General features: G+C 57.3%; 2 protein-coding genes across 4 annotated transcripts in view; one reads left to right on the forward strand and one right to left on the reverse strand.

Moving 5' to 3' along the window:
* Positions 1–2182: 2182 nt before the first annotated feature.
* SLC39A13 (solute carrier family 39 member 13) lies at positions 2183–10336 on the reverse strand. Of its 3 annotated transcripts, none has more exons than XM_082340254.1 (10): positions 10031–10334; positions 8241–8549; positions 6233–6346; positions 5802–5926; positions 5311–5415; positions 5110–5199; positions 4273–4323; positions 3817–3945; positions 3542–3641; positions 2183–3450 (listed from the first exon to the last, which is right to left on the reverse strand). In XM_082340254.1, exons 2-9 carry the CDS (start codon positions 8539–8541, stop codon positions 3579–3581), a joined length of 978 nt encoding a protein of 325 aa, XP_082196380.1. In that variant the 5' UTR covers positions 8542–8549; positions 10031–10334; the 3' UTR covers positions 2183–3450; positions 3542–3578. The 3 variants fall into 3 exon arrangements, with proteins under 3 accessions (XP_082196380.1, XP_082196378.1, XP_082196379.1); XM_082340252.1 differs by having other exon boundaries at positions 3813–3945; positions 10031–10321; XM_082340253.1 differs by lacking the exon at positions 5311–5415 and having other exon boundaries at positions 3813–3945; positions 10031–10336.
* Positions 10337–19498: 9162 nt separating this feature from the next.
* SPI1 (Spi-1 proto-oncogene) overlaps positions 19499–26680 on the forward strand; it is a 30404-nt gene continuing 23222 nt past the window's right edge. Inside the window, exon 1 of the mRNA XM_082340271.1 lies at positions 19499–19649. Coding sequence (XP_082196397.1) covers positions 19584–19649 — 66 coding nt within the window. The 5' untranslated portion in view covers positions 19499–19583. The remainder of the gene's footprint in view (positions 19650–26680) is intronic.

Below are 26680 nucleotides of genomic sequence, written 5' to 3' on the forward strand. Positions count from 1 at the left end.
CACCTATCTGGCTCGCCTTCCCTGGGCTCTGGGTAGAGGAGTGGCGGCAGATGCAGGAGGCCCCTTCCCCAGGTGCTGCTACTCGAGACAGCCGGGGGCCTCAAACGCCTTGCCAGGGTGAGGCCCTCTTGGAGGGGTGGGTGTGTGCCACAGCTGTTCCCCGGGGTCTTCTGCCTCCCCCGTCATGTCCCTCCAGACCTCTCTCTCCACCCTCCCTGACCCGCCTCTCTGAGCTTTTGTGGCCTGTGGTGCTGCAGCTCTAGTATGAGGGGCATGAAGGGAAGCCAAACTAGTTTTTCCCTTCTTTTTTGAATTTTGGTGCTCTGACCCCAGGCCTTGCTTCCTTATAAAGCCCTGGCTCTGGGTCTTTGCTCCCTTGTTTCCTGGCCCCAAGCCTCCTGTTTCTCTATACGTTCCTTTTAGCTGTTGGCCCGTTTCCTCTGGCTGAAAAATGAACGTTGAGCAAGATCTGCTCTGAGAGCCCTTCTAGGCCTAAGCGTGGTCATGCTGTGTTCTCTCCCACCCCCAGTTCTGCCGTCAGGCCCCATATCCTGTCAGCTTCCTTTACCATCTTGCTGGTCCTCTTCTACCAGCCTTCCAGCTCCCCGACCTGGAATCTGACCTAGTGGTTCACTGTTCACTGAGCGCTCACCCTGAGCCACATGCTATGCAGGTCGTGTGCATGATTTTATCTAGTTAATCACAGTAACTACCAATAGGGTAGCCCCACTTTATAGATGCATTTCGAGCAACTGGGCCAGGATTGCACAGCTCTTAGATGGCATAGCTAGGCTTCAAACCCAGGACTAAGAATAAAGCCTAGTTTATGTTGTGCTGTCTTAGCAGCTTTAACCACCCCCTGAATGGCCTTTCAAAGCAGCAGCCCTTTAGAACTCTCCATCAGCTCTCACTTGCCCCCTGGCAGAAGCCCTTTACCCTCCTTTTCCCGTCACCTCCCCTCAAGGGACATGCCCACAGTCACAGAGCTACTGACCGCCGGCCTGTCTGGAGTTACCCTCTCTCCAGTCCCACCGCCTCCAAGCCGCCATCCTGAGTGTCAGGGTGCACCCCCACTGCACTCTCCTTGGTGATCCCACTGACTTCCCATCCCCCGGAGCAGCCCCAGCACGGCCTCAGAAGTGTTCTTGTTCTGGCCCTGTCCTGGGCTTAGCTGCTCCCGCTCCTGCATCTCTCACCCCGACCCCCTGCGCCCACCTGCATGAAGCTGCAAGCACCGCCCTCACCCCTGACCTTGGGGTCCTCATTTATAAATGGGGCCCCACTGCCTCCTTCAGCGGGCTGAGTGCCATGACTGCACGTACATCTGCCACCCAACACACGAGGAGCCCCAGGGCCTGCGCAGGGGAGGCGGGGACTGCCAGGACAGCCCTGGCTTCCTTCCTCGCTTCTGTCAGGCCTGGACCCACCAGGTCCAGGGCGTGTCAATCAGGTGAAGCAGAGCCCTTTTTGCTGAAAATGCTGAGTCAGGGCCAGGCACTCCCAGCTGAGGATACAGCCCATCGGGGCTTCGCAGCCCCCGTGTCAGCCTCCGTGCTGTGGCGCGGACGCGCTGTCTGCCGACAGCCTGCGGAAGGTAGGAGAGGAAGTGGGACTCCACTTCCCCCTCCTGCTCTCTCCTAACAGCACTGGGGAAGCGGCTCCCCCCGTGCCTGATGCTGTCTTCATTCTCAGCCTATTCACTGGAGGTGAGGGTATGGTTTAGAATAAAGATCTCGTTTTTTCTTTTCTTTCTTTTTAATGAAAAATAACTATTTCATCGAGGCCAAACCTGGAGATGACTTTGTGGATGGAGCTCCCGTCCGTGGTTAAAATTACTCAGGGGGCAGGCCAGGAAAAAGCCCTTGGTTCGTAGGTCTATGAGGACACCACCCTTGGGGGTGACGCGGGCTGTAACGGCCTAGAGCCAGGCTTGTTTTATTGGCATAAAAAGCTAACAACGAAATAAACCAGGGAAACATGAAATGTATACCCTGTTCTGAGAAGCACCCCAAAAGTAACAGCTCAGAGACGAAGCAGAAGGACCAGAAGGCGGGGATGACAGTGGAGACCAGCTGGGCGGCCTGCAGGAGCTGGGGCCCGCAGAGCAGCCAACCTGGCTGGAGCACGGGGGGCCCGGAAAAGCCCTGCTCGACCATCGGCTCTAGTATGCAGAACAGAGGCAGCCAGTTTGTGTATATTTATTTGCATCTCATCTATAGAACAGGTATTTACAGATACAAATGGAACCACAGCAAAACTGCCATAAAACCAGACTCTCTTGACGGCTACGTCTCAAGACGCCCACGGTCAAGCAGCAGGGCTGGAGCCTGGTTGTGGAGTGGGCCAGCTGAGTACCTGGGCGTCAGCCAAGGGAAATAGCTGGGGATTATGGCTTCAGCATCCCCAGAGCACATTCCTGAGTGCTGACAACGTGGAGCCCTCGCCACCCCCGCCTAACCCCACCCACAGTGGGACAGGAAGAGGGGCCCAAGCCAGGGGCAGGGGCAGGCAGCCACTGCTCACTCTCTTCCTGCCCCCAGCGTGTCTGCCTGGACCCTGTGCTGGCACGAGCATCCCTGAGCCGACTGGGAAGCCTCTGGCCCAGGGCTGCTCGCTGCCCTGCTGGCTGCTGTTTGGCAGCTGGAGGTGGCAGAGCCGCTGGCGTTGCCAGGGAGCATTCCCTGGGGGAACAGGAGCTGGGCCAGGGCAAGCAGCCACGGGGAAAAGGTCTTAGAAAGCATCTCCCGGCTCCATGCTGGGAGGGGTAGGACTGTCAGTGCTGAGTGGGGCTGGGGGCTACACGAGCACCTGCCTCTCCTTTCTTTGGCCTTGGAGCTGGTGAAGGAAGGGCCAGAACACTGGACACAGCAGAGAGGAGGCGCCCCAGCCTCGCTTTCTGGCTGCCCAGGGCTGGGTGCATGTGCAGAGAGGTTTACTCCCTCAGGCCAGGGACCCATGAGGCCCCAGCAGGAGACAGCTTTGGGGCTCCCTGCAGCCCTGGCCTCCTTGGGCTGCTCTCACTCCTCCTGGCGTCCTGGTGGGCAGAGGCCTCTGCTTGGGACCCGTGTTCCTGTTCCTCACTGCCGACTCCAGGAGGTGCAAGATGACAGGGTGGCAAGGAGAGAAGACCACAGTGTGGCTGGGGGCAGGCGTGGGCACCGGGCCCTGGGCCCAGCACACGAGGGATCACAGTGTCGGTCTTGCACACGGTCACATGTGCACACCACACACACACCCCGTCCTCTTGTCAGGTCGGAGGACTCGCTCGCTCTCTGCCTCACACACACACACACACACACACACACACACACGCACGGTCACAGAGTCGATCTGAGTCTCTTATTGCTGTGCAGGGGGTGGGGCGTCAGGGACAGTTACTCGACGAAGAGCGAGAACAGCACCATCACCACAATGCCCGTGCAGAGCAGAAGCACTTGCTGCAGGGAGCGCCTGTGGGGAGAGGGGCAGGGGCTCAGGGGGGGCACTGGCCGAGGTGCGGGGGGCAGAGGCCCGCGAATGGCAGTGCCAGTGGGTAGCTCACCATGGGTCATCTTCCTCCAGGAGGTCGGGCAGCACGTTCACCAGGGCGATGTAGAGAAAGCCGCCAGAGGTGAAGGGCAGGATCCAGGCCACAGTCTCCTCTGCAGCAGGAGAAGCCCTGACTGGCTGGGGGTCCAGGGGAGCCGCGTGTACTACACTCCCTCCCGCGGGGTGGACCGGGGGCAGAACCTGGCCTGGACACCAGGGTCAGGGCAGCTGTGCCCTTTGGCTGGGGCCCCTCTGCTGACCGCCACCACCCACCACGCCCGTACCTACTCCCTTGGGGGACTGCGTACAGATGGCGAAGCAGGCGCCCAGCAGGCCCCCCAAGGCTGTCGAGAGCTGCAGCTTGGCTGCGCTCCATCGGTCAAAGCCGGCCCGGAGCAGGATGGCAAAGTCGCCCACCTGAGGGGAGGTCCAGACGATCACTCTGGGCCCCAGTGGGGCCAGATCCCCTGAGCATCTCAGGTATGGACACGCACACCGAGCCCCCTGCGCCCGCCCCGTAGCTGGGACCACCCCGTGCCCCAGCCCGCATCCCCTCGGCTGGGCTCCCCGTCCCGAGCACGCTGGAGCACAGCTGAAACAGTGGCTGCAGCCTCGCAGGCTGAGCAGCTCCCGGCCTCTGTGGTCCCGCCGCCCAAGCCCACCATTGCTGGGTAGTCCCACCCTGAATCCCTGCCGCCAGCTCCACACCCACATGGCTGATCATGGGAAGCCTCTGGCACTCACCTCATGGGGGATCTCATGCAGGAGGATGGCCATGGTGGTCAGGAGCCCGATCTGCAGGGAGGGGAGGGAGTCTGTGGGGTCTGTGCTGAGGGCTAGGGCACCCACTTGTCCGCTCATTCTACAAACATTTACTCTGCTCTGGGTGCCCTGGCTGGGTACCATTTGGCTGCTAGAAATATCGCAGTGAATAAAACAGACAGGGAACCTGCCCTCAAGAAGCAACAGCCTGGAGTGGAGAGGCAAGGATTGAGTAAACAGACAAAGAACCATGTGATTACGCACCATGGCAGGTGCTATGGGGAAAGGATGGACTGGGTGCCATGGGACATGATGGGCCTAACTGAGATGAGGGGTCAGCAAAGGCCTCTTTGAGAAAGTGCACTTTAAGCTGAAGCCTGAAGGATGAGGAGCTAGCAGTTCAAAGAGTGGAAGAAAGAACATTCCAAGCAGAGGCAACAGTGAGTTGGAGGCTACCAGAGGGGAAAGAGGTTGGCCAGTTCAAGAGTAGGCAGAGCCTGGGGCCAAAGCGCAGAGGGCAGAGGGAGGAGGTGGGGGGGGAGAAGCATCTAGAAGCAGGCAGGGGCCAAGCATAGCAGCCTGGCAGAGGCCTGTGATCCCAACAAGGAGTGTTCGCAGCAAGAACAGACCAGTCAGTGGTGGAGACAGAAGGAGGCCGTGTCCAGGAGAGCAGCAGGGAGGCGTAGATGAGGGTGCTGTGATGGAGGGAGCAAGGAGGAGATGCCTGGGGACCTATTCTGGAGGCAGAGCCAACTGGTTAACGCAGGCACCGCCCTTCCCACCAAACGGCCTGGGTCCCACTGCCCCAGCCCCACTCACCTTCTTGCTCACGAGGAAGCTGGCAGCCACAGCCAGCCCGTGGGTGAAGTTGTCTATGGTGTTGGCCAGCAGGTTGAGATAGCCACTGACCTGGGTGAGGGGAGAGAAAGCTGGGTTGGGCCGGGCAGGCAGGGCTGAGTCGGGCCGGCCACTCGGGGTGGGGCGGCTGCAGGAGGAGGGGGCCCTGGGCGGGCCACTCACTTTGATGCTCCGGACCACGGCGCTCAGGCCGGGCCCTGCAGCTGGCTGGGCCAGATGGTGGCCTCCACTGAGCACGGCCGCAGCTGCAGGGTCTTTGCTGGGGGCCTAGGGCCAGGAGAAGGAGGGAGACGTGACATTAGATGCCCCCCACTTGGCCAGGGTGGACAGAAAGGGAGTGAAAGATGGAGAACAGATAAAAAGGGAACACCCCTTTTATCTGGCTGGACTCTGCTGCTCAATCAGCCAGGTGCCCCCAAACCCAGCAGACCCTCTGCCTCCCGCACTGCTATCACTCTTAGTCTATGAGAACAAGCCACGGCAGGGGCTGATGCCCAGATCCTTCCAAACAAGCTGGCCCAGCCTCCCAGAGCTCCCGGGAAAGGGCCAAGAGACACTCTTTTCAGGGCTTGACTCAGAACTTGGGCCTCCAGGCCCTGGCACCACCACAGAGCAGAGGCTGACTTGTGTAGGCTCTGGGGGTTGGGGCTCACCTGGCTAGTCTCCTCCTTCTCCTTGCTGTCCAAGAACATCTTCTCCAGCGCTAGGAAGGTCAGGAAGCCAGCAATGACCCACAGTCCCAGTTGCTGTTGCTGCTGCAGGCTCTGCCCCTCACCACCTGCAGGGGGCAGCACTGACACACCAGGCCAAGCCAGGGCCACAGAACGGGGGCCACTTGGGATGGGACCTAGTCCAGGGCAGTGACAGGGGCAGGACGCCAGGACTGGCTGGTGGGGCAGTTGGGCCCCAGAAGCTCCCATAGGGACCAGGGCACTGGGACCAGGACAAGTTCCCTGCCAGATGTCCAGAACCCCCTCACAGTCATTCTGCAGAGCAGGCAGGGCCTAGGCCATCCCTGGGCATGGGCACCAGTTCCCACCTATCGCCTGCCACCCTCCTGCCCCCAGCCTGTGGCCTCACTCACCAGGGCTGGCACTGTACGTGTAGGCCCACGCCTCGGGCAGCAGGTGGAGAAACACATTGCCCAGGAGTCCCCCCAAGGCAAAGCTGAGCAGCTGCTTCAGGCGCCGGGCCCCAGCTACAAGGCAGAGATGCGGGACCTGGGAGCTGAGGCACCAGAGCCCCTGGCCTGACCTCTGCCCCACCCAGCTTACTGGGCTCCTACTGTGGTCCCAACCAGACTTCAAGTCTCCGGAAGGCTGGACATGGGCTGCTGGCCTTCCTGGGTCCCCAACCCTTCAGTCCCAGCAAGGGCTGGTGCCCAGCAGGAATACACCACGACCTGCGGGCCGACCGTGGAGCCACTACTGCTTCAGGGTTAAGAGACTGGGCTTGGGAGCCTGACAGGTCCCAGCTCCCCAACCCACCAGCTGGTAACCTTGGGTAGATTACTTCTGGGACTCAATTTCATCATCTGTAAACTGGGGACAATTGTTATCTATCTGATAGGGATCTTGTGTGAATTAAACCAGCGGTCCCTAACCTTTTTGGCAACAGGGACCGGATTCATGGAAAACAATTTTTCCACGGACGGGGGTGGTAATGCGAGTGACGGGTAGCGGCAGATGAAGCTTCGCTCGCTTGCCCACCGCTCACCTCCTGCTGTGCGGCCCGGGGGTTGGGGACCCCTGAATTAAACAACAATACATATAGCAAGTGCTTATTAAGTGGGAATTTTTCTCTTCTCGGCCACTGTTACTCTCAGAAAAGTGGCAGAGATTTGAGGACTTGTGCAGATGTGCAATATCCAGAGTTAGAAGTGCCCTAAGGGGGCCATGTCGAAACCCTTGGTTTGATAGACAAACTGAGGCCCAGAAGGAAGAGGTAGCTTGGTGGTGGGGTGGGATCCCAGGGGGGAAGCTGCTGCTTCCAGGCTGTGTGACCTTGGGCTCCTCCAAGAACTTCTCTGTGCCTGTGCTTCCCCATTTGTAAAATAGAGCTAATAATCCAAGTCCTCCCTAGGTTGACCTCTCAGGGATGCTATGAGAGGGGCTGAACTGATACACAGGCAAGACAGCAGAAGAGGGCCCTGTTCACTTCTGGGGCACCAGCCCTCAGCCCAGTGCCTGGCACAGTTGTGTTCATAACCATCTGTTGAATGAACAGCTCCTGGAGCCTGGCAGGCAGCACAAGCCCCTGGGGGACCCTCATTTCAAAGATTCCCGGGGCCTGGTCCAGACCTACTATGTCATACTGTTGGGTGGGGGCGACAGGCACCTGCATTTCTAGCAGCTCCCCATCTGATCTTCTTTATCTTTCATTATAGCATGTCACCTGTGGACACATGCGCAGCCAAGGAAAAGCCTCTGCCAGGCCTGCGCCCACCTCCCAGACCCCCTCTCCAGAGGCAGGCCAGCTACCAGCCTCTCGCGTCTTCTTGGGTAAGGCCGCCCCAGGGGCTCTGGGTCTGAGCGCCCTTTTGCGCTGTGAGCAGGGACTGAAGGGAGAGGCAGCGCTACGCTGCCGCTGCATCCTGACACCCAGCACCAGCTTGTGAACACGGAGCCCCTTCCCTGCACCGGGCAGTCTCCTAAGTGCTTTGCCGATGTTAGTTCATTTAATCGTCACAATAATACCTATGAGGTAGATACTATTGTTATCCTCATGTTTAAGGTTGGGAGCTTAAGGCAGAGAGAAGTTAAGGAACTTGCCCAATACCACCCAACTGGTAAGTGGCAGAGCCAAGATTTGAACCCAGGCAGCCCGGCATCCTATTTCCAGCCTTGTTTCTTGCTTCACAGTGAATGTTTGCTGACTTTCATCTTTCAGAATAAACAGATGCACAAACGAATGAACAAATGAGCATGGCGTACCCTGGCTCACTGGACCAAGGTGAGGAATTGTGCTGGGTCCCCACCCTCCACCACAGACACACTGCCACTTGGGACCAGAGACCCGGCTCTCCCAGGAAGAGCAGCAGCATGTTTCCCGTGCCATCGGCTGCCCCTTGGTGCCAGAGGAGGGTCACCCACCTTCTGAGCGCAGCGTGGTCCCCATCTCCAAGGGAATGACGAGCAATGGGAAGACCCCGCTGAGCCCCACCATGAGTGAGCCCAGGAGGGAGCAGATCCACGTGTCCAGCCTCTCTCCGCTCAGCAGGGCCCCCCAGGACTCGCTTTCCTTATTGTCCAGGCGACAGGCCGCTGCCACCCCCCGGCTCCGGAAGGCCTGCTGGGAACCCCCAGCCCCTCCCAGGAGCTCCAGGGCAAGAGCAGCGAGGAAGAGGAGCCTCTGTCCCGCCATGCCACAACCAGGGCAGGGACATCCAGGCATGCCACGTGCTGAAAAACACAAAGGCCACTTACGTGAGCTGCCACCCTTGGCCGCACACCTGCTTAGGAAACGTGGCATCTTAACCCTCCCCCCACTCCCAGTGGCCATGGCACCCGCCCTCCTGCTTGCCTCCCCAGGGCCTCTGAGGAGCCCAATGATGGGTGCACAGAGCAAAAAGGCTCTGCTCCTCCACACCCCACTCCCAAGGAGCACACATTTTTTCCTTGGGAGCCAGTTCCAGGCTGTGTGTCAGCCTGTCCGCCTGAGGCTAAACTTTCCTTAATGACAGGGTGAGGCGCTGGCTGGGTTCCCCTCAGGCACCGGTAGGCCTGGCCCAGCTGGGTGTCTGGCTGCCAGGGGAGGCTTTGCTGCCAGGATGCGCCCCAGTGAGGACACCCCCAGGGATGGCGGCCAGCACAGTCTAGCTTGATGGGGCAATGTTAGGAGGTGCAGGTGGGGAAACCAAGCAGCTGAGCTAGGTCAAGACCATCAGGGCTTCTTCCTAGGAAATGAGTCCAATATCCCTGGGGCACGGAGACAGACAGGAGGTGGGAATGAAGAAAGAGGATTCTTCAGTTAGGAGCTGCCTCACAGATGTGCAGAGCACAGGCTTTGAAGACCCGCCCTTGACTTTGCGCTCTGCATTTACAGCTGCTTGACTGCGGACAAGTCCCTAAAGCCCTTCTCTGAGCCTCAGTCTCCTCGTCTGTAGCAGGGAGATAAGTATTGTCTCCCTCACACAGTGGTGAAAATGAGATGAGCTTGCTAAGCAGGTGAGCGTGCCTGGCACGGAGGAGGCACAGAGAACCCTCCTTATGTTGCGGGAGCCCAGGAGCACCAGGCAGCAGGAGTGTACCCAGCGGGCGGATCACAGGACCTGGATGTGAGTCAACCAAGAGGGAAGTTCAACCTGGAAACTCAGGCATGAGGTTTAAATGTGGTCTGCCCTCCCTCATGCTGGCTGTGACCTTGAGCCAGTGATGTCCTTGCCTCAGTTTCCTCATCTGCTGATGGAGGTGGGAGGGAGGGAAAGCAGCTGGAGAAGATGCTCGGGTCTAGGACCTCCAGGCCTTAACGGGACCCTGATGAAACCCTCTGGGCTCCATTGGGGACCAAAGGCAGGACTGCGCCAGGCCGGACTTGGAGGCAGAGGCGGGTCAGGGGACAAGTTTGAGGACAGGAGAGGTGAGGGGACAAGTTTGGGACAAGAGAGGGGGTACCGAGAGAGTCGGAGAGCAGAGGGAAAGCAGAAAGCAAGAGCGGGAGAGCCAAGAGTGAGAAAACCAGAGACGGATGCGGAGGCGGAGAGAGAGGGAGAGATGGGGAGCGACGCGTGGGGAGACAGGAGAGAAGAGCCCAAGGAAGTTTAACTCCCGGGCTCTGGGCGAGAGGCCCAGGTCTGATCTGGACAAGCCGGGTCGGGGGCAAGGGGATCGGCAGAGTCCGTCTCGTCAGGGACTCTGGCCCTGGGGGTGCGGCGGTCACTCACCGTGCGGCGGCGACGGCGGCGGAGGCGCTCCGGACGGCCCCGGCCATCCAGCTGCGGCACAGCGCCCCGCCCCGGGTCGGCCCCGCCCGGCCTGGCCGCCCGGCCCCCGGCCCGGAGCCGCCCCCAGCGTGCGGCCACGTCACACGGGACCTGCCCGGAACCCGACGCGCCGAGCGCCGCGGGGTCGTGGGGAGCGGCGGTGGGAGAGCGCTTCCGCCTCGAGGCCATGGGGGACCCGGGAGGCTGGCGCACTTCCGCTCGGGCGGGCCCGGGACGGCGGGGAGGGTCGGGCGGAAGTGGGGGCCCCGTGGGTACACAGCACAGTCCGGCTGCGCAGGGCGGAGACGGCGGCCCAGCGGGGACTGCGAGCAGTTGGGTGGCTGCGCTTGCGAGTCTGCCCGCCGCTTCCTCTCTCGGGCGGCAGCCCCAGCCGCGGCCGCACGGGGGCGCGCTCTGCTACCAGACTGCGCCGTCCCGGGACGGGGTCGGGGTAGGAGGATGGCTGTGGCGCTCCTGCTCTGAGTCAGCCCAGCCTGGCTCCTCCATGAGCAAGGGAAAGGGGAAGTGCCTGCCGCAGGGAGGGGCCTAGCCCCGGGAACCTCAGAAGAGGGAATTTTATTCTTACTCATCGAATTATTTTTATGCTTTGGTTTTTCACTGGGAACCTCAGGCCTTTGTCTCCAGGGCTTGTAACCCTTTGGAGTCCAATGCACAGTGGCCTGACACTGCTGCTGGTAACCCCAAACCTGGGGGAGCAAAGGCTCTGTGCTTCCCTCACCTCAGACTGGGGCAGCAAACAATAGCATTATTATAACTGCAATTTACTGAACACCTACGACGTGCCATTCACTCTGCGTGTATTGTCTCCCTGAATCCTCAGTCTATCCCATTGAGATGGATACTGTTAGCCCAGGGTCACACAATAGCACAGATGGCAGAAGCACGATTCAAACCTGGGTGTCCTTGAACCCAGAGCATGTGATAGCACCTCTCACTTATAGGGTCATGGGAATCTGCCTTGGCATTTACACTTTGCATTCTTCTCAGCCAGGACCATATAATACTCAGCAAGGGGCACTTGGGTACTCACTGGGGCAGAGATTGTGACAGGGTGGGAGTCTCCCAGCCTCTGACCCTCATCTGCCTCATGTGGTAATTCCTTCGTCCGTCCCGTGTCACTCTCCCTTACCAGGGGCTCTGAGGGCACAGGGCTCTCACAGGCTGCACCAGTTGCCCGATTCCACCTCACACTCCAACATCTGCCCTTCCTAGACCCCCAACTCCTACCAGGCGGGATCAGCTTTCCTCTGAAAGCCCCGTGTCTGCCTCACCCGCCAGGCCCACAGGTCTACAGGGACGCCCTCCTGTTCTGCTCCCTGAGTTCTGAAGTGGAAGCCCCGAGCTGGTTACTTTGCAAAGGGAGGAAGACACCCAGGGATGCTGCTCAGGGATCTCTAAGATGCGCCCCCCATATATGCAAATCACTCCATCATATGCAAAGCACTTCACAATATACAAATGATTTCACAATAACACAGCATTCCTGCCTCTAGGAGCTGAGGGCTGCTGGCCACCAGCAAGGGGATGGGCAAGACCCAGCTAGAAACACCACTTGCTGCCTTCTCACTGCCCTTTCCTCTCACCTGGCCTGGAATTTCCACCATCAGACTCCCTAATGTATTGGGGGGTGGGGATGGGACTCTAGAGGATGACCATGAGCTGGGAGGGCCAAGTAGAAAGACGGTGGACTAGTGTGTGGCTGTTAAAAACAGCGAATTAGGGGCTTCCCTGGTGGCGCAGTGGTTAAGAATCCGCCTGCCATTGCAGGGGACACGAGTTCGAGCCCTGGTCCAGGAAGATCCCACATGCCGCGGAGCAACTAAGCCCGTGTGCCACAACTACTGAGCCCGCATGCTGCAACTACTGAAGCCTGCGTGTTCTAAGGCCCTGCGTACCATAATTACTGAGCCCATGCGCCGCAACTACTGAAGCCTGCACACCTAGAGCCTGTGCTCTACAAGAGAAGCCACCGAAGTGAGAAGCCTGTGCACCACAATGAAGAGTAGCCCCTGCTCACCGCAACTAGGGAAAGCCCACGCACAGCAACGAAGACTCAACGCAGCCAAAAATAAATAAATAAATAAATAAATAAATAAATAAATAAATAAATAAATAAAAAGAAGAGTTCTGGAGGAAAAAACAAACAAAGAAAACCAGTGAATTAGATCTGCCAGGGGCTTCCAAATATGGGCGAGTGAGAAAAGAGAGATGCAGAAATTTTTTTTACTATAATCCACTAGTTTAAAATAACGACAAAAAGGAAACTTGTATAGGTACATGTGACTATCGGTATTAGCATATATAAGTCCATTTATAATTGTGAGTAAATAAAAAATATAGAAGATCTCACGTCAGAATGGTACCATGGATTCCATGGTGGGGGGAGAACAAAATATTAAAATATAAAAGGAAAATTTGTAAAAACATGTTAAAACATGTATATGATCATAATTTATGCAATTATGTAAAAAAAGATATGTAAAAGCTTTTATATATATCATATGTAAATTAAATATATAATATATATGATATATATATTAATTTACTTAACTCCCTATGCCTCAGTTTCCTCATCTGTAAAATGGATTGCTATATCAAGTAGTTGTGTAAATTGAATGAACACAGAAAACACTTAGAACAATGCCTGGCACATGGGAAGTTCTACTTGAGGATTAGATGTTATTATTATTTACATGTGTGGACATGTGAGTATAAAGAAAGTATTACAGTAATGAAAAGAACAGATAAAGACACAGGGTGGGGGCCACCCCTCTCCACTCCTTGCTGAGCACAGATGAATGTTTTCCAACACATTGATCAACTGGTTTGAAGGCCTCAGGGTCTTCCTGGGTCATGGCACTGGGCAGACAAACCACAGCAGGGCAGGGTGAGCCTGGACACTGCTTGGCTCTGCGTGGTTGGGAGGCGTCTGGGATTGGAGGGGCTGCAGACCAGTTTCTCTGATCTGGCCTTTCTCAGCAACCAGGTCTCAGCCCCCTATTTCTAGAAGGTGGGACTGCTCCTGGGCCTACTGACCAGGCGACGGCTGTGAGACCAGCACAGCCTGGCACTGGCATTGCCGATGCTCTGACAACCCTCCCCCTCCTCTGGCGGTCAAGGGCTAGAGGCTCTGGGATGGGCACACTACTTCTGCTTCCAGAGTATGGCCTCCTGTGAGAAAGCAGGCCTTCGCCTTCTCAGGGCTTTCCGTGGGGGTCTGCAGGTAGGCAGCAAGCTCTTGTAGAAGGGCAGCTGAGGCTCAGGGTGCCCAAGGTCACCCTGAGGAGGTGAGGCAGAGCCGAGCGCTCACCCAGGGCCCTGCTGCTTGTACTGTGGCCTCCAGCTCTGCCTCTCCAAACTGGACCTGCCCGTCTGGAACCCCTGACCCTAACCCTCTCTCAGCTTGTTCTTCTCAGGGCAGCCTTAGCTCCCTCGTGAGTTCCTGGGGTGCTTTCTCCCCTGAATTTCCAGCCCTGGCCTGACGATGCCCCAGTGACTCCACAGCAGCCCCCTCCCCCACCCTCAGCAACTCTTCCTTGGGCAGCCCAGCCTCACTACTTTCTGTCTGGCCTCTCTGCCTTTACAACCCCCTTTGTAACTCCCACCCCAGCCCTGGCAGGCCTGGCCTGTTCTTCCCCTTCCACCATCTCTGTCGATTGAAATCCCACCCGTTTACAAGGCCACTTCCTCTCTGAAGCCTTCTGGGTCTGTCCAGGCCCTCAGTGTTGTGTCTTTGGAGCCCTGAGCCCTGTACCCTGAACACAATGGGACTTCTTCACCCTCCCAACCCCCATTCCCGCTGTGGGCTTCCGGAAAGAAAGACAAGCTCTTGCCTATACCCTGAATAGAAGTCTGTTCAAATGAATGTAATGTCTCCCTTTCCCCTCTCCCGCCCCAGGAGCACAAAGTGGGGTGAAATTCCTGTGCACTCTGCACAGGAATCTGAGCCTTTGCAGGGCTCTCTTTTATTTAATTTATGTTCATTCATAGACTTGCTTACTTGTTACCCCTTCCCCATCCCATCTCACTGCTTCCTTCTTGGAAGAATCTGAATGTTAACAGTCCTTTTTTCCCCCTAATAAACATAACAGACAATATTCTGTCCAGTTTGGCCTTTCTTTTTAAATAAGGAAAAAAAGCTCTTTTAAGGTTTTCTTTTACGTTATTCAGTGATGTTTACAATTGTTCTCATATAGGTCCTGCATAACTCTTAATAAGTTTACTTTTTGGTATGTTACATTTTGTGGGTATTTAAAAGAACATATTTCCCATTACATTTTAAATGTAGTGCACAGGAAGGCAAATTATTTTTATGTATCCCTTTGATACCTGGTAAGCCAACTACATTTTCTTACTGGTTCTAATCATTTCTCAGTATTACTCTTGAGTCTTTTAGGTGGGTAATCATGTCAGCTCCTAATAACAAAAGTATGAAAAGGAAGGAACCAACATTGTTTTTTGTAGAGATATGGTTTGGCTTGGTTTTGAACTTCATAGGAAGTATTTGTCTTCTGGGACTGGCTTTTTCACTCAACGATACGGGTACTAAGATTCATTCATGATACGGGGTGAAACTGGTTCATTTGCTTGCGCTACTGAACGATGTGCCACTGTGTGAATGAATCCTCTGTAATTTATTTACCCATTCTCTTGTCCGTGGGCATTTGGGTTATTCTCCAGATTTTTGCTGTTCAGAACAGTGCAGCTTTGAATGTTCTCCCTTCTGTCTCTTGGAGCACATGCCCAAGTTTCTCTTGATTTTAAGCCTAGAGGGGGATCTGCTGGGCCTCGGCTTTATAAGATAAGGCCAGATTGTTTTCCCCAGAGGTTGTAGGGAGTTGCACTCTGACTAACAATGCACTGGAGAGTCCGTGGCTCCACCTCTTCTCCAGCACTTGGTGCTGTCAGACACGTTAATTTTTGCCCGTCAAATGGTATAAAATAGCATCTTATTGTGGTCTTCATTTGCATTTCCCTCGTCACCAATGAGCTTGTGCGTCCCTTACATGTTCATTGGACAAATGTGTTTTCTTCTTCTGTAAAAAGGCCTGTTCACGTCTTTTATCTACTTTTCTGTTGGATTACTTGTTTTTTGTTTTTTCCCATGGATTTCCAAGAGTCCTTTATGTGTTTTTGATGGTTATCCATTGCGGGTTGTACATGGCAGACGTCAGACGTCTCACGTCTCCTCCAGTTTGTGGCTTGCATTTCACTTTCTCAAAGGTGTCTCCACTTCTCTCTTCCCTCCCACGCTTGGGCCTGGGACGCGAGTGCGCGTGTGTGTGGATGGGGGGCTCGTGTCCCTCAGAACGCCGTGCAGACCAACCCCACCGCTCCTCCTGCTCCCTGGGGCTTTGAGGGACCCTAATCTCCCTCCCAGATTTGGCTGAGGCGGCCTGGATGGGGAGCCCCTGTCTAGTCTGCTTGGGGTGGGCACGCTGCGGCAGGGAGGGCCTCACTGCGATGGTCTCCCCCCCCAGGAGTTATTTATCACTTCCGGCTCCTCACCTGGGGGCCGGGCGCCTCTCTGCTCGGCTGGGCAGCAGCCCGCGGCAGCTCGGGCGCTCCCTGGGGGCGGGCGGCCTCGGGGGAGGGGCGCTCCGGGCCGGCCCCTCCGGAGGCGGAGGCGGGGGCCAGGCCTGCGGCGGGGGCTGGGATGGGGGGCGGAAGCTGCCCGAGCAGATAAGGGCCGAAGTCGGTCCTGCGGCGAGACTGTGCGGGACGCTGCCTCCGCCGAGCCCGCCCCCGCACCCTCTGCTCCCAACTCCCCGAGCCACGGTCGGCCCAGCGGCCCCCTCCCTGCAACCCGGGGCTCGACATCCTGGGCGTTGATCCCAGAGAGCAGTGAGGGATGGTGCGGCGGCCTGCTCGTTCCGTTCCAAACCTCAGTCATCGCAGCCGGAACATGGGGGTAGGAGTCTCCAGTTACCCCCCAGGGCCGTTAGGGATGGAACAGGTGCAGGCTGGTGAAATCCCTCCGTAGATCTGGGCCTTTTGTAAAGGATGGGTACCCTGAGTTCCTCTCATTGCCCCCTGCTGTACCCGCTGACTCTCCAGGCTTCATCCCCGTTGTATAGATGGGAAATTGGGGGACTTGCCTTAAGTCACAGAGCCAGCCAGCAGGAAGCAAGTGGGGAGGGGAATGGAACTCTACAATCTGGGGGCCCTCTTTAAGAAAAAGATTACAAAATCACAAATACAAATTTGCTGAGGCCTCTCCCAGGGCCTTGGAAGAGGCCCAAGTAAGTGAGAAGCGCAAGTCCAACTTCTTGGTTTCCTGGCCTCACCCTGCAGGCCCCCTGGAAGGGCTTACACCCCTCCTCCAGGAGAGGGTCAGACACCAACATAGTTGCAGGGTAGGCTCAAGATAGTACAGCAGGGCCTGGAGGAGTCCCCGCTGCAGCTGGGCAGCGTATGCACATACCCCTTGCATATGCCTAGGCAACCCTCTGCCAGCCCAACCCAAGAGCAAGAGCGGGCAGGCATTTGGGGACTGCATCACAGCTGGGCAGGGCCAAACCCTTGAGTACCAGCCAGTCAAGGTTTACTTGCCACTCAGGGCCTCTGACCCTGTGGGCTGGCAGTGGTAGGGAAAATTCCTAGGAAAAAAGGAAGGGGGAACCTGCCTGAGGCAGTGTAAGTGCATCTGACTTGGAGTCACACGGGACTGAGTTTTAAGCCACTGCAAGGCCGTGTGACCTTGGGAAGACTCCTTCATTTCGGTTTCTTCATCTGTAAAATGGGAGTAATAATAGTACCTACTTGTCAGAGCTGTAATGAGGCTTAAATGAGGCCATGCATGACGAAGCTTGGCTTTTAGAAGCAAATTTCCCTTCTGTGAAATCTCCAGGTCAGGAGAGGCATCTTTCTCTCCATATTAGGATTAAGTCACTTACCCAGGGGGTGGTCTCTTGGTTGCAAAGCTGAGATTTAAACCCATGAATGTCTGGCAGCAATGCCCTGATTCTAACCACCAGGAAACACTGCCCCCTTGGGCCTGTCTCCTCTGGGAGTTAAGTGCCACTGCTAGGTGTGCATGCCCAGGGCAGGGAGCCAAGGGGAACATTTGATTCAGGAGGTTGCTCACCTTTCTGGATTTTATAATCTCTTTGCTCTCATGGGCACCTGAGGCTGGAATTTTTCTAACTCTGGCATCCTACAACCTGGACCAGGAGAAGCAGGAGACTCTGGTGATGGAGACAGGGCAGGGGAGCTGGAAATAGGCCATGACCATGAGCCTGGGCAGCAGTGGCATCCCAAAGGACTCAAAGTCTTCTTCCAAACAAAGAGGCGCTACTTTGCCTCATGGTTTGCATAGGATTTCTCCTGGGTTGGTGGACAAGAGAACTGAGTTCTCAGCTCAGAGCTGCCCCTCTCTAGCCAGCTGACCTCACACCAGTCACTCCTCCCCTCTGAGCCTCAGTTTCCTCATCTGTGAAATGGGGCTAAGAATACCTGCAGCTGCAAGGATTACAATATGTTGTGTACGTAGAGTGCCTGGTAAATGTTACTAGTTTTTAAAACAGGCGGTCTGAGGATGGAAGGGGGTGTCTTGGGAGGGCAGGAGGTGTGCAAGCAGAAGTGGGGAGTCCTGCGAGGGCAGGAGTTTGGGCTTCTAAGGTCTCCGTCTCACAGATGGAGTGCTTTGGGGTAGGGCTGGGAACCCCAGCTCTGGTACTCTCCCAGATGAGGACAGGTCAGAGTGAGGTCAGGGGCCTCAGAGAAGAGCAGGGAGCAAAGGTTCTCAAGCAGGTGAAAGGGAAAGGAGGGAGGAAGTGGGGGCTTCTGGGAGGAGATGGGAGTGGCGGTTGTTGTGTGATGCCGGCCACACAATCACCCCGAGGCCCCATTCCATGACCTCCTTTGTCCCTCATTGCACACTTTCAAGTTAGGCATTTCCCACATGGGGAAACCGAGGCTCAGAGAGGTGAGATCACTTGCCCAGGGTCACACACTGCAGGCTCCCCAGTCTGTCTGGCTCTGCAGCCTGGACTCCAACAGTCACAGCCACTTTCTTATCTCATCTGCCTGACAAGGTTGTGAGTGAAGCAGCGTGATCTCAGAGGCTCAGAGGGATCCCAGACCCTGCCGCTGTCTCCCAGGAGCCCCAAGCTCTAGGCTGGCAGCTGTCCAGGAGACATCACCAGGAGACCCGGGACAGGGGCGCAGGAGAATTTGCTCACAGTGAGAGCAGAGACCCCTGGAGTAAGGGAGCGAGCACGCCATCTCAGGAGGGTTCAAGTAGAGGCATCCCGTGTCTCCGCAACAGCTGGGAATCTGGAGGCATGACTCATAATGGGGCCAAAGCTAGCCAAAATATTTCTGAAATTCCTTCTTTTTATCTTAAAAATTCATACAGATTTGTATCCTTTTAAATATGTGGGCTTCCCCCTCCTCTTTTTTTAAACTAAGTTTCCACTCTCAGTCTCTATCTGAGTGGACAGTCCAGGAAGACGTGGTGCCTCTACTGGCTGTGTGTATCTGTTGCCTGCACCGTGGACCCCATGCCCTGGCCCTCTGGTCTGGTTTGCGAAAGTGCAGGGACAGAGTTGAGGTCAAGGCCCTGCCTGTTTTCGGTCTAGGGCTCTCCCCACCTCTGCTCCACGCTCCTGCCTCTTGCTTTGGCTCGCCCATCTCCTCTCACAGAGGTTTGTCCATCCCAGTCCAACTCTCCCGCTGGGAGTTCTCAGAATGTCTCACCCCCCTCTTCATGCCCTGAGGGTCCTTGTCTGGAGAGACACTACCCGTCTTCAGCCCTCTCTGCTGGCCAGTCTGACCTCTCACCTCCCCAGAGGAGCACTCGACTTGGGGAATTTCCATGCCCATTTGGAAGAAACGGAGGCGCAGAGCTGAGAGATGCTGGACCTCCAGGATGCACAATGAGAAGGGCTGTTGGATGCCCAGGGGGATCTCTGGGCAGGTGGGGTGCCTCAGCCTGGGGAGAGGGCACCAGATCTGGGCCCCAGCCAGGGATACAGGAGGGAGGAGGGAAGGCCATGGGGTGCCGGGGGCTGCCGCCTGGCAGGTCCCTGTGCCCAGGGTAGGGAAGTTTCTTATTTCTCCTGCTCCGACTTCCCCCTTTGATTTATTATAGCCATGAAATGCTCTACTCTCTTCTCTTTTCCTTGCTGTCCCCGGGGCTGGAGGAGCACAGGCCTCCCAGGCACGGGGCCTTGGCCTTGTTGGACTCCCATCTCCTTCCAAAGGTTGAGCCTGGGGGGCCCAGAAGTGAGAGGTGAGTCAGGGCAGGAAGGGAGGGACGAGGAGGGACCCCGACCCCCCAAAGGCTAGCCTGGGCAGGACCGCAGGGGCCGGCACAGTCTCGGTTGGGAAGGGCTGGGGCCGGGCAGAGGCTGTGGCAGGTGTGGACTTGACAGCAGACAGCTCCCTGGGGTTGTGGAGGTGGCAGGCTCTGGGCCAATGGCCTCTCAAGTCCTGGCAGGTCCGAGGGCTGCACGCAGTGTCCTCGAACGCTACCCACCAGGTCAGAGAAATGGCTTCTCTGCAACCCCTGACGCCATCTTCGGATTTAATGGTGGCCAGAGCAGGCCTGGCGCAGGTGCATCTGGGGATGGGGCTGAGAACCCAGAGGAAGGCGTGAGGCCCCCGTGCCCAGACCTGGGGCTCCTCAAGGCCACCGCTGGACCTCACCCCGTGGCCTAGTGCAGGCAGGTGAGGGCTGGAGTCTGTCTGTCCGGCCCCTTGGCGGGCCTGGCAGCCGGAGCGTTCCTGGCCGCCGCTGTGCAGCGCCTGTCGTAACGGGGCTGTTGGCGTTTTGCAATGGCCGGGGGTGGGGAGGCTGCACACACATGCTTCCTGTGGTGACTGGGCGCTTCCTGTTTTCTCAGGCACCGGACTTGCTACTGCCGATGTGGAAACAGGGGCAGCTGCAGCCCGGGTGGCTCCAGGTCGGGCGCCCCGACCCTGCCCAGAGGGGCCTAAGTGGGCCCATCAGCCCAGGTCCCGATCCAGGGTAGTGGATGGCCCGAGTCACCCCCCCCACCACCGGAGGCCCCCATCCTTCCTGTCCCCAACAGCTTCCGCCAAGAGGAAGGGGCCAGGCAGGGCTATCACTCAAGGCTGAGCAGGTGGTCCAGGAGGTCAGAGGTCCAAGGGTGGGAGCTCTGGTCTCAGCTCTGTCCTTTGCTCACTGAGTGCCTTTGGCCATCCCTGACCCGATCCAGGCCTTGATTTCCTCTTTTGTGTGGTGATCATGGCACCCATCATCTAAAATCCCTCACCCATTTCTGCCCCAGTTCTGACCTCCCTTGATTTTTCCATCCCAACAGCCTCAGCTTTGGGGACAGGGTTGAGGCTGGGACCCTCAGAGGGGGGCTTGGCATAGGTCTTGACAGAAAGGGGCTTGGAGAGACTGGGGAGAGAGAAGGGCACGCCAGGTGGGGGAACCAGACTTAGAAGAAGGCATGGAGGTGGGAAGGCCGGGACTGGGTTTGGGAGATAGGGTGTTGATGGGACAGACGGAGAGTGGTAGGCGACAAGGTTGATCTGGAAGGATTCAAAGCAGGAGAAGAATTTTAGGATCCTCTTTATTCCTGCAAACGTTAGGAAAGTGTTTGATACCCCCTCACATTCTTCCTCAGAAGAAAGGCAATGGGGGTGGGGGGCAGGGCCAGCCCTTCTCATCCATTCACCAAGGAGATGGGTGCCCATGTGTTGTGATGCAGGGGCCTCAGGAGGGATCCGAACCTTTCTCCGAACCTAAGGCGAGGCCTTAGGATTTGGCGTTGCCCTGTTCCCGAATGTGTTTTGTTTTGTTTTTAAGCTGCTATTGCAAGAAGGGGAGGGGAGATGACTTTGCTTCTTGTTGAGTTTGCTGACAGCATCTGACCTCTGGAAGAAGAGTTTCTTTGCAGGAAGGCCAAGGCCTGAGCCCCCTGGGAACTGACCAGTCCACGGACTGAGTTCAGCCACACACTTGGCCCAGGAGGTTCTGAGGTGCCCACTTCACAAGTGGTTCCTCCTAAATCTCAAGGCCTGCCCATCATAGACAGCCAAGGACTGGTTCCAGCCAAAGAGGCCTTGAGGATCCCAAAACTCTGAGGCCCAGCCTGAGGGGCCATCAGGCCAGCCTGGCCCCCACCGTCCTGTCCCCTGCCTTGGTGCCTTGGGTCAGCCTAAGTGCTGAGTTGGCGGCTCAGCAGCTGCTTCTGCCCACGGAGGCCCAGTTATAAATAAGCCCAATGTGGCCAAGTCATCAAGTTCTGTCCCAGCTGCATTACCTCAGTGACCACAGGTTGGGGCTGCCCAGAACCAGGCCCATCAGAACCTGCCTGCCCAGGCCAAAGGCTGGGCCAGCCTTGATGCCTGCAGGGGTCCTCAAATCCAGGGTTGGGGTGTCTGCAGCTACTCAGACCTGGACCTCCCTGGACACAGGCCACGGAAGGGGCAGGGCCCATCCCGCCTGCCCGGAGCCAGCCGCTATTTACAAACCGAAACCGGGAGAAGTGAAGCGGCTGCGGCCAAAGTGGCTCCAGGCCCCCAGCCCCCAGTCCCGCTCCATCCCCGGCAGGCCCATCCCCCCTCCTCATGGCTTCCTCTTTCCTTCCCCACACAGCTCCCCAACCTCCCGCTGCCCGGCCAGGTCTCTCTGGACAACCTGCCAGTACTTCATGGTGACCCCCGGCCCCATGGCCACTTGCCTGGGGGGGGATCCCCTTCTACTCCTCACCCCCCAGGACCCCATCAGTCTGGGCTCCCTGGAGCAGCCCCCTCCCACCCGGGCCCAGCCCACCGTGGCCTGCCCAAAGCACATTCCCACAGTTCTCAGTTCCCCTTCGTGGCTGGAAAAGCTCCAGCACCAATGGCCACCATGATGCTGCCCGGCCCTGCCTGAGGGTAGCTTCTCCAGGGGACCTTGACCTTCAAGGGGGGCGCCAAGTAATCTGGGGTGCTGTGGTGGAACTTGGGGCACCTGGGGCCTTAAGGGGGCATGTTTCTGGGCAGGAGGCCCCAGCCATCTCTCTCTTTGAGTTTGGTTTCGGCCCACTCATCCGGCTGGTGTGGGTCACAGGCCCTTGTGCAGGTCAGAATTGAGCTGGAACAGACGGACACTGGACCCGAGACCACGGCACACGCTGCTTAGGAAGTGGCAGGCAGGATGGTGCCGTAGCAGGGGCCTATTCCAGGGAGAGACAACAGACAACATAAGTAATACTTCTAATAATAGACGAGCTCCCTTGCGACGGTGCAGAGGAAGTCAGTTCTTTCTGTCCCCAGAACAAGCCTGTCCCATTATCTCCATCATAAATGGACACGGGCTCACAGGGGAGGTCACGTGCCCCAGGCTACACAGCTAGAAAGTGTCTGGACTGAGATTCAAGATTTCCTGACGTCCAGTCCCCTTCTGTCTCCGTCTGACTGCCCCTCGCTCCATCTCATCCCTCAGTCTCCTGCCCAGGAGGACAGGAGTTTCCCAGCACTGTGACAAGGCAGGAGCGGGGCTGTCCCGAAGCTTGAGGGGGAAGCAGGCCTTGGACAGCGGAGTTACCAGATGGGGTTCGTCAGTGCCCAGTGCCGCCTTCCCTGCCCCATTCCTTGCCTCCCACTAAGTCCCAGCTGAGGCAGAGCCCTAGCCCCACTCAGCCACAGTCAGCTGGCTGCCTTTCACCTAACTTCTCTGAGCCTCAGAATCCTCTTCTATGAATTGTCATTCCACAAACACAGAGCACCTACTTGATGCCAGCCCTAGGCTGGGTGCAAGCAATCTCTAGAACTAGGGCATGGCCCTGTCCACAGTCTTGTGGAGAAGGCAGATGAGTTACAAGATCCTGAGTACTCCGAGAGGGAAACTGCGGCTGTGAGACACCAAGAACAAGTGATGAGTGCTTCCCGGGGTGAGGAGGGTGCCATTGGGGTGGGATAGGAAAGAGTTCCCCAACAAAAGCTGGGGGACTGGCTCTCCATGCTGAGTCACACCCCTGTGCCTTGGCTCTAGTAGTTGCCACGGTCCGAGTCAAGTGCCCTTCCTTCCTCTGGGCCCGGTAAACTCCTATCCATCTGTCAGGACCCATGGACACACCACAGCATGACCAGGCCTGGTCTGGCCTGATGGCTCCTCACCTCCCTCTTCCCACCCAGGACCTGAGCACACCCGGAGGTCAGGCCTCCTCGGTCACTATGCCCTCACCAGCCCCACCCAGGCAGGCATCTGCTCCCGGGCTCAAGCCCCCACCGTCCTCTGCTCCGAAAAGCACCGTTTCCCTTTTCTGGGTGACCACACGCCATACACAGGGAATTTCCATCTCAGCCTGTGGAGCCTCTGATTCACTCAGGCTCCTTATGCATTTAACTCCTTCCGGGTCCGTGCCTCCTACTCCTGCACCCTGGGCTGCCCCTCACACCCACCCGGGACCCCTAGGCAGCTTCAAACTAATCTTGGGCTCCACAACCTGGAAATCAAGTCAGCCCCTCACTCACTGGCCTCCTCAGGGCCCTCCTACTCCCATCCTATGCACAGAGACACCTGCTCCTGGCACACACACTGGGGCAGCTTTGGGCTGAGAGCACAGGCTTTGGAGTAAGATAAGCCTGGTCCAAACCTGATTTTGGCCCTTTCTGCTTTGTGACCTGGAGCAGTTTAAGTATATGCTCTGAGACCCATTTCTCATCTATAAAACTGAGGTGATTCCTGTCCCATAGCTTTGTTGTAAAGATCCAGTGTGCTGGGCCCATGATGGGAGCTCAATAATGATTACTTTTCCTTCTTTGCAAAGGCCCCCTCATCCTATCACAAGGTCCCTACTCCAGACCTGGGCCCCCTTTCTCTGGCTGGCTTTCCCCTCCCGAGAGCTGGTTGCTCAGGCAGGGAGAAGGAGAGAAGTATGGGCAGAGCAAAGAAGGGCGAGATGCTGCTGTCTCAAGGCTCTCCTCCGCCAGCTTCTCGACTCCCCACATTTCTCAGTTTTTCCAAGGAGGCTTTGGAGAGGCCAGGGGACAGGAGCTCCAAGGAGCTGAGGGCTGCAGAGATCCTGAGCTCTCAGGGACAGGGTCGAGCCTTCCTCCTTCCAAGGGATGCCGGGTGTGCATGTCACACATGAACATCTCACATGTGGGCTCCTCTAATTCTCACGGCCCGGTGAGGTGCATCCTGTTATTGCCCCCATTTTACAGATGAGGACACCGAGGCTCTGAGAAGTGACTTGCCCTCAGCCACTCAGCAAACAAAGGGCAGGGATAGGATCCGAGTCAAGGTCTCTAGAGCCATAGTCCTAAACTCCACAAGGCTCAGTAAGCATTTGTGGAGGCCAACGAGGGAAACGTGGACTGATTGAAACCCTACTGTATACAAAGGGAAGGCTCACACAGATTGTCTCGTTCTGCCCTCTGTACAATGCTGCGGGCTGGGTCTTGTTGGCCCCTCTACAGAATTGAGGCATGTGAGCTTCGGGGAGGGGAAAGAGCTTGCCCAGAGGCCACACAGCCAATCGTAAGGAAGGAGCCAGGGATACCTAGATAGAAGAGGATGGTGTCAGGGGCTTCACAGAAGAGGGGGCCTAGAGGGGGAAAGTGGCTCCTGTCCTCAGTGAGCGAGCCGGGAGTGGGGGGGTGATGCCCGTGGTGAGCAGGAGGAAGTCGCTGTGGGTGGCGGTGGGTTTGAGGTGCCGGAGGCTGAGTGATGTGGCCGGGAGGTGAGCTCCCTGTCTGCAGGTCTGGTCAGCAGGAGACAAGGGTCTGGGGGGGGGCCGGCAATGGGATTCAGGGCATGCAGGAAGTCAGGCCGCTCTGGAAATCTGTGCCTACTGGCCACTGGGGCTGGGGAGCAGGGGGCAGGAGCTGGCGCAGAGTGCAAGGAGGGACTCAGCAAGGCTGGGGAGAGATGGGGGTGAACTGGGAAAGGAGAATCTGGGGGGACAGCCTGGAGGAGGCGAGCCCTCAAAAGATGGAGGGAGATCTTAGGGTGTGGGAGGGGGTGGGACTGTGAGCAAAGGCCGTGGGAGATTGAGAAAGAGGTTCTGGGAATGTTGAGTAGTGTCTTCTGGCTGGAGGTGGGGGTGGGGCTGGTCCACTTGGGGTGGCGGAGGGTGGAAATGCTGGCCGGACTCCTGGGTGCTGGGGGCTCCAGCACAGCCCTCAGAGCTTTGGACTTCAGCCTGTGAACAAGCCAGAGCCAAGGACAATTTTTAGGTAGGGAAACATCCATGGGAGAAACTCGAGATAGAGGCAGCAGCGGAAGCCCATGTCCCAGGGCCACTCAGAGTGGCAGTCACCTCCCACCCCCTGGCCAGCTGTGTGTGTCCTTGGGCAGTCCCCTCACCAGCTGAGCCACGTGACCCTTGTCATTAAAATGGCACTGACAGTAAATTCACAGGGTCATGGGAGGTGGGGCGAGTTAATGCTGGTTGACTGCATCACCTCAGCCGATGCTGGGCCTTTCGCCTTGCCTTGTCCTGGCTCGCGGCACTTGGTGAGAGCCTGCGGTGGATACCACCCGGGGTCTCCAGCAGACCTGGTTTAAGCCTCGCCTGTCCCTCGATTGGCTGAATCATGGGCCCCTTCTGATCCTCGGTTTCCTCATCTGTACCACAGGGATGATAACGGCCCCAACTTCAGATCTGAATAAGGAAATGAACTTTGCAGTGGTGCTCCTGATCTCCCGGAATCAAAACCAACTTCCACACAACACACAACGTCCCCCAGCGCCCTACCTGACCAGACCCTCACCTCCCTCACCTCCTACCACTGATTCTTTTCACACTGGCCCCTTGCTGGTCCCCCTGCCTCGAGCTCTTCTCCCAGGTGTCTGCTTGGCTGGCTCCTTCACTTGTCCCCAGGGTTTGTTCAGGTGTCCCCTTCTCCCTGAGGCCTGCCCTTGCTGCCCTCTTCACTCTGCACATGGCGCCCCCTTCCCCAGCTGGGTCATCCTCTTTCGTATAGCGTTTGCTGCCTTCTCACCTACTCTGCATATATCCTGCCTTCCCTGCTCCAGAACAAGCCCCAGGAAGACAGGGATTTTTGCCTGTTTTGTCACCTGGCCCTTAGAGGCCCTGAGCAAATATTTGTTGGATGTCCTAATGCGCTAAAGAGCCAGCCCAGCACTCTGACCAGAGCTCGAGGAGCTCGGAGGGGCCCAAGGAGCCTCTCCCAGTGTCTCAACTGTGAGAGGAAGTTGCAAGACGGCCATTTCTGTACACGGGCTCAGCTCTTTTTGGTCAACTTGCCCAGCTCATGCTCTGAGGCCTGAGTTTTCCCACACGCCCCGTCAAGCCCCATGGGGACCGGTGGCTAGGAAGCGGGGGTGAGGGGAGTGCTGTTCCCTCCTTTTAGAGCTCTTTGGGCTGAGGTTGAGGGGTCTGTGTGATGAGGGATCATGTCCCCCAGGTGGACACAGCTTCGAGGACACAGTGCCCATGTTTCCTGTTGCCTGTCTACCCTGTGACTGCAATAGCACCCAGCCTACCCCATCAGCCACCCAGCCCAGTAGGGGCAAAGGACACCTGGTGCTCCACCACTCAGGCCTGCCTGACCTCCCTGTCACTCTGCAGGGCCAGCCCTACATGGCCACCCACTCGTCCAGTGGGGTGGGGAACAGCACGGTCATGTGCTGCTGGTAGGAGTGTAAGTTGCTACAAC

This window comes from Balaenoptera borealis (genome assembly GCF_965194805.1).
Source record: "Balaenoptera borealis genome assembly, chromosome: 11".
Taxonomy (NCBI): domain Eukaryota; kingdom Metazoa; phylum Chordata; class Mammalia; order Artiodactyla; family Balaenopteridae; genus Balaenoptera; species Balaenoptera borealis.

Excerpts from the sequence above, each read along its gene's own strand:
- SLC39A13 (XM_082340252.1), bottom strand. The coding sequence starts at position 8,541 with ATGCCTGGATGTCCCTGCCCTGGTTGTGGCATGGCGGGACAGAGGCTC. Across the intron at positions 6,347-8,240 it reads GACCACGCTGCGCTCAGAAG|CTGGGGCCCGGCGCCTGAAG; the intron begins GTGGGTGACCCT and ends TCTGCCTTGTAG. Across the intron at positions 5,200-5,310 it reads CCGTGGTCCGGAGCATCAAA|GTCAGTGGCTATCTCAACCT; the intron begins GTGAGTGGCCCG and ends CCCCTCACCCAG.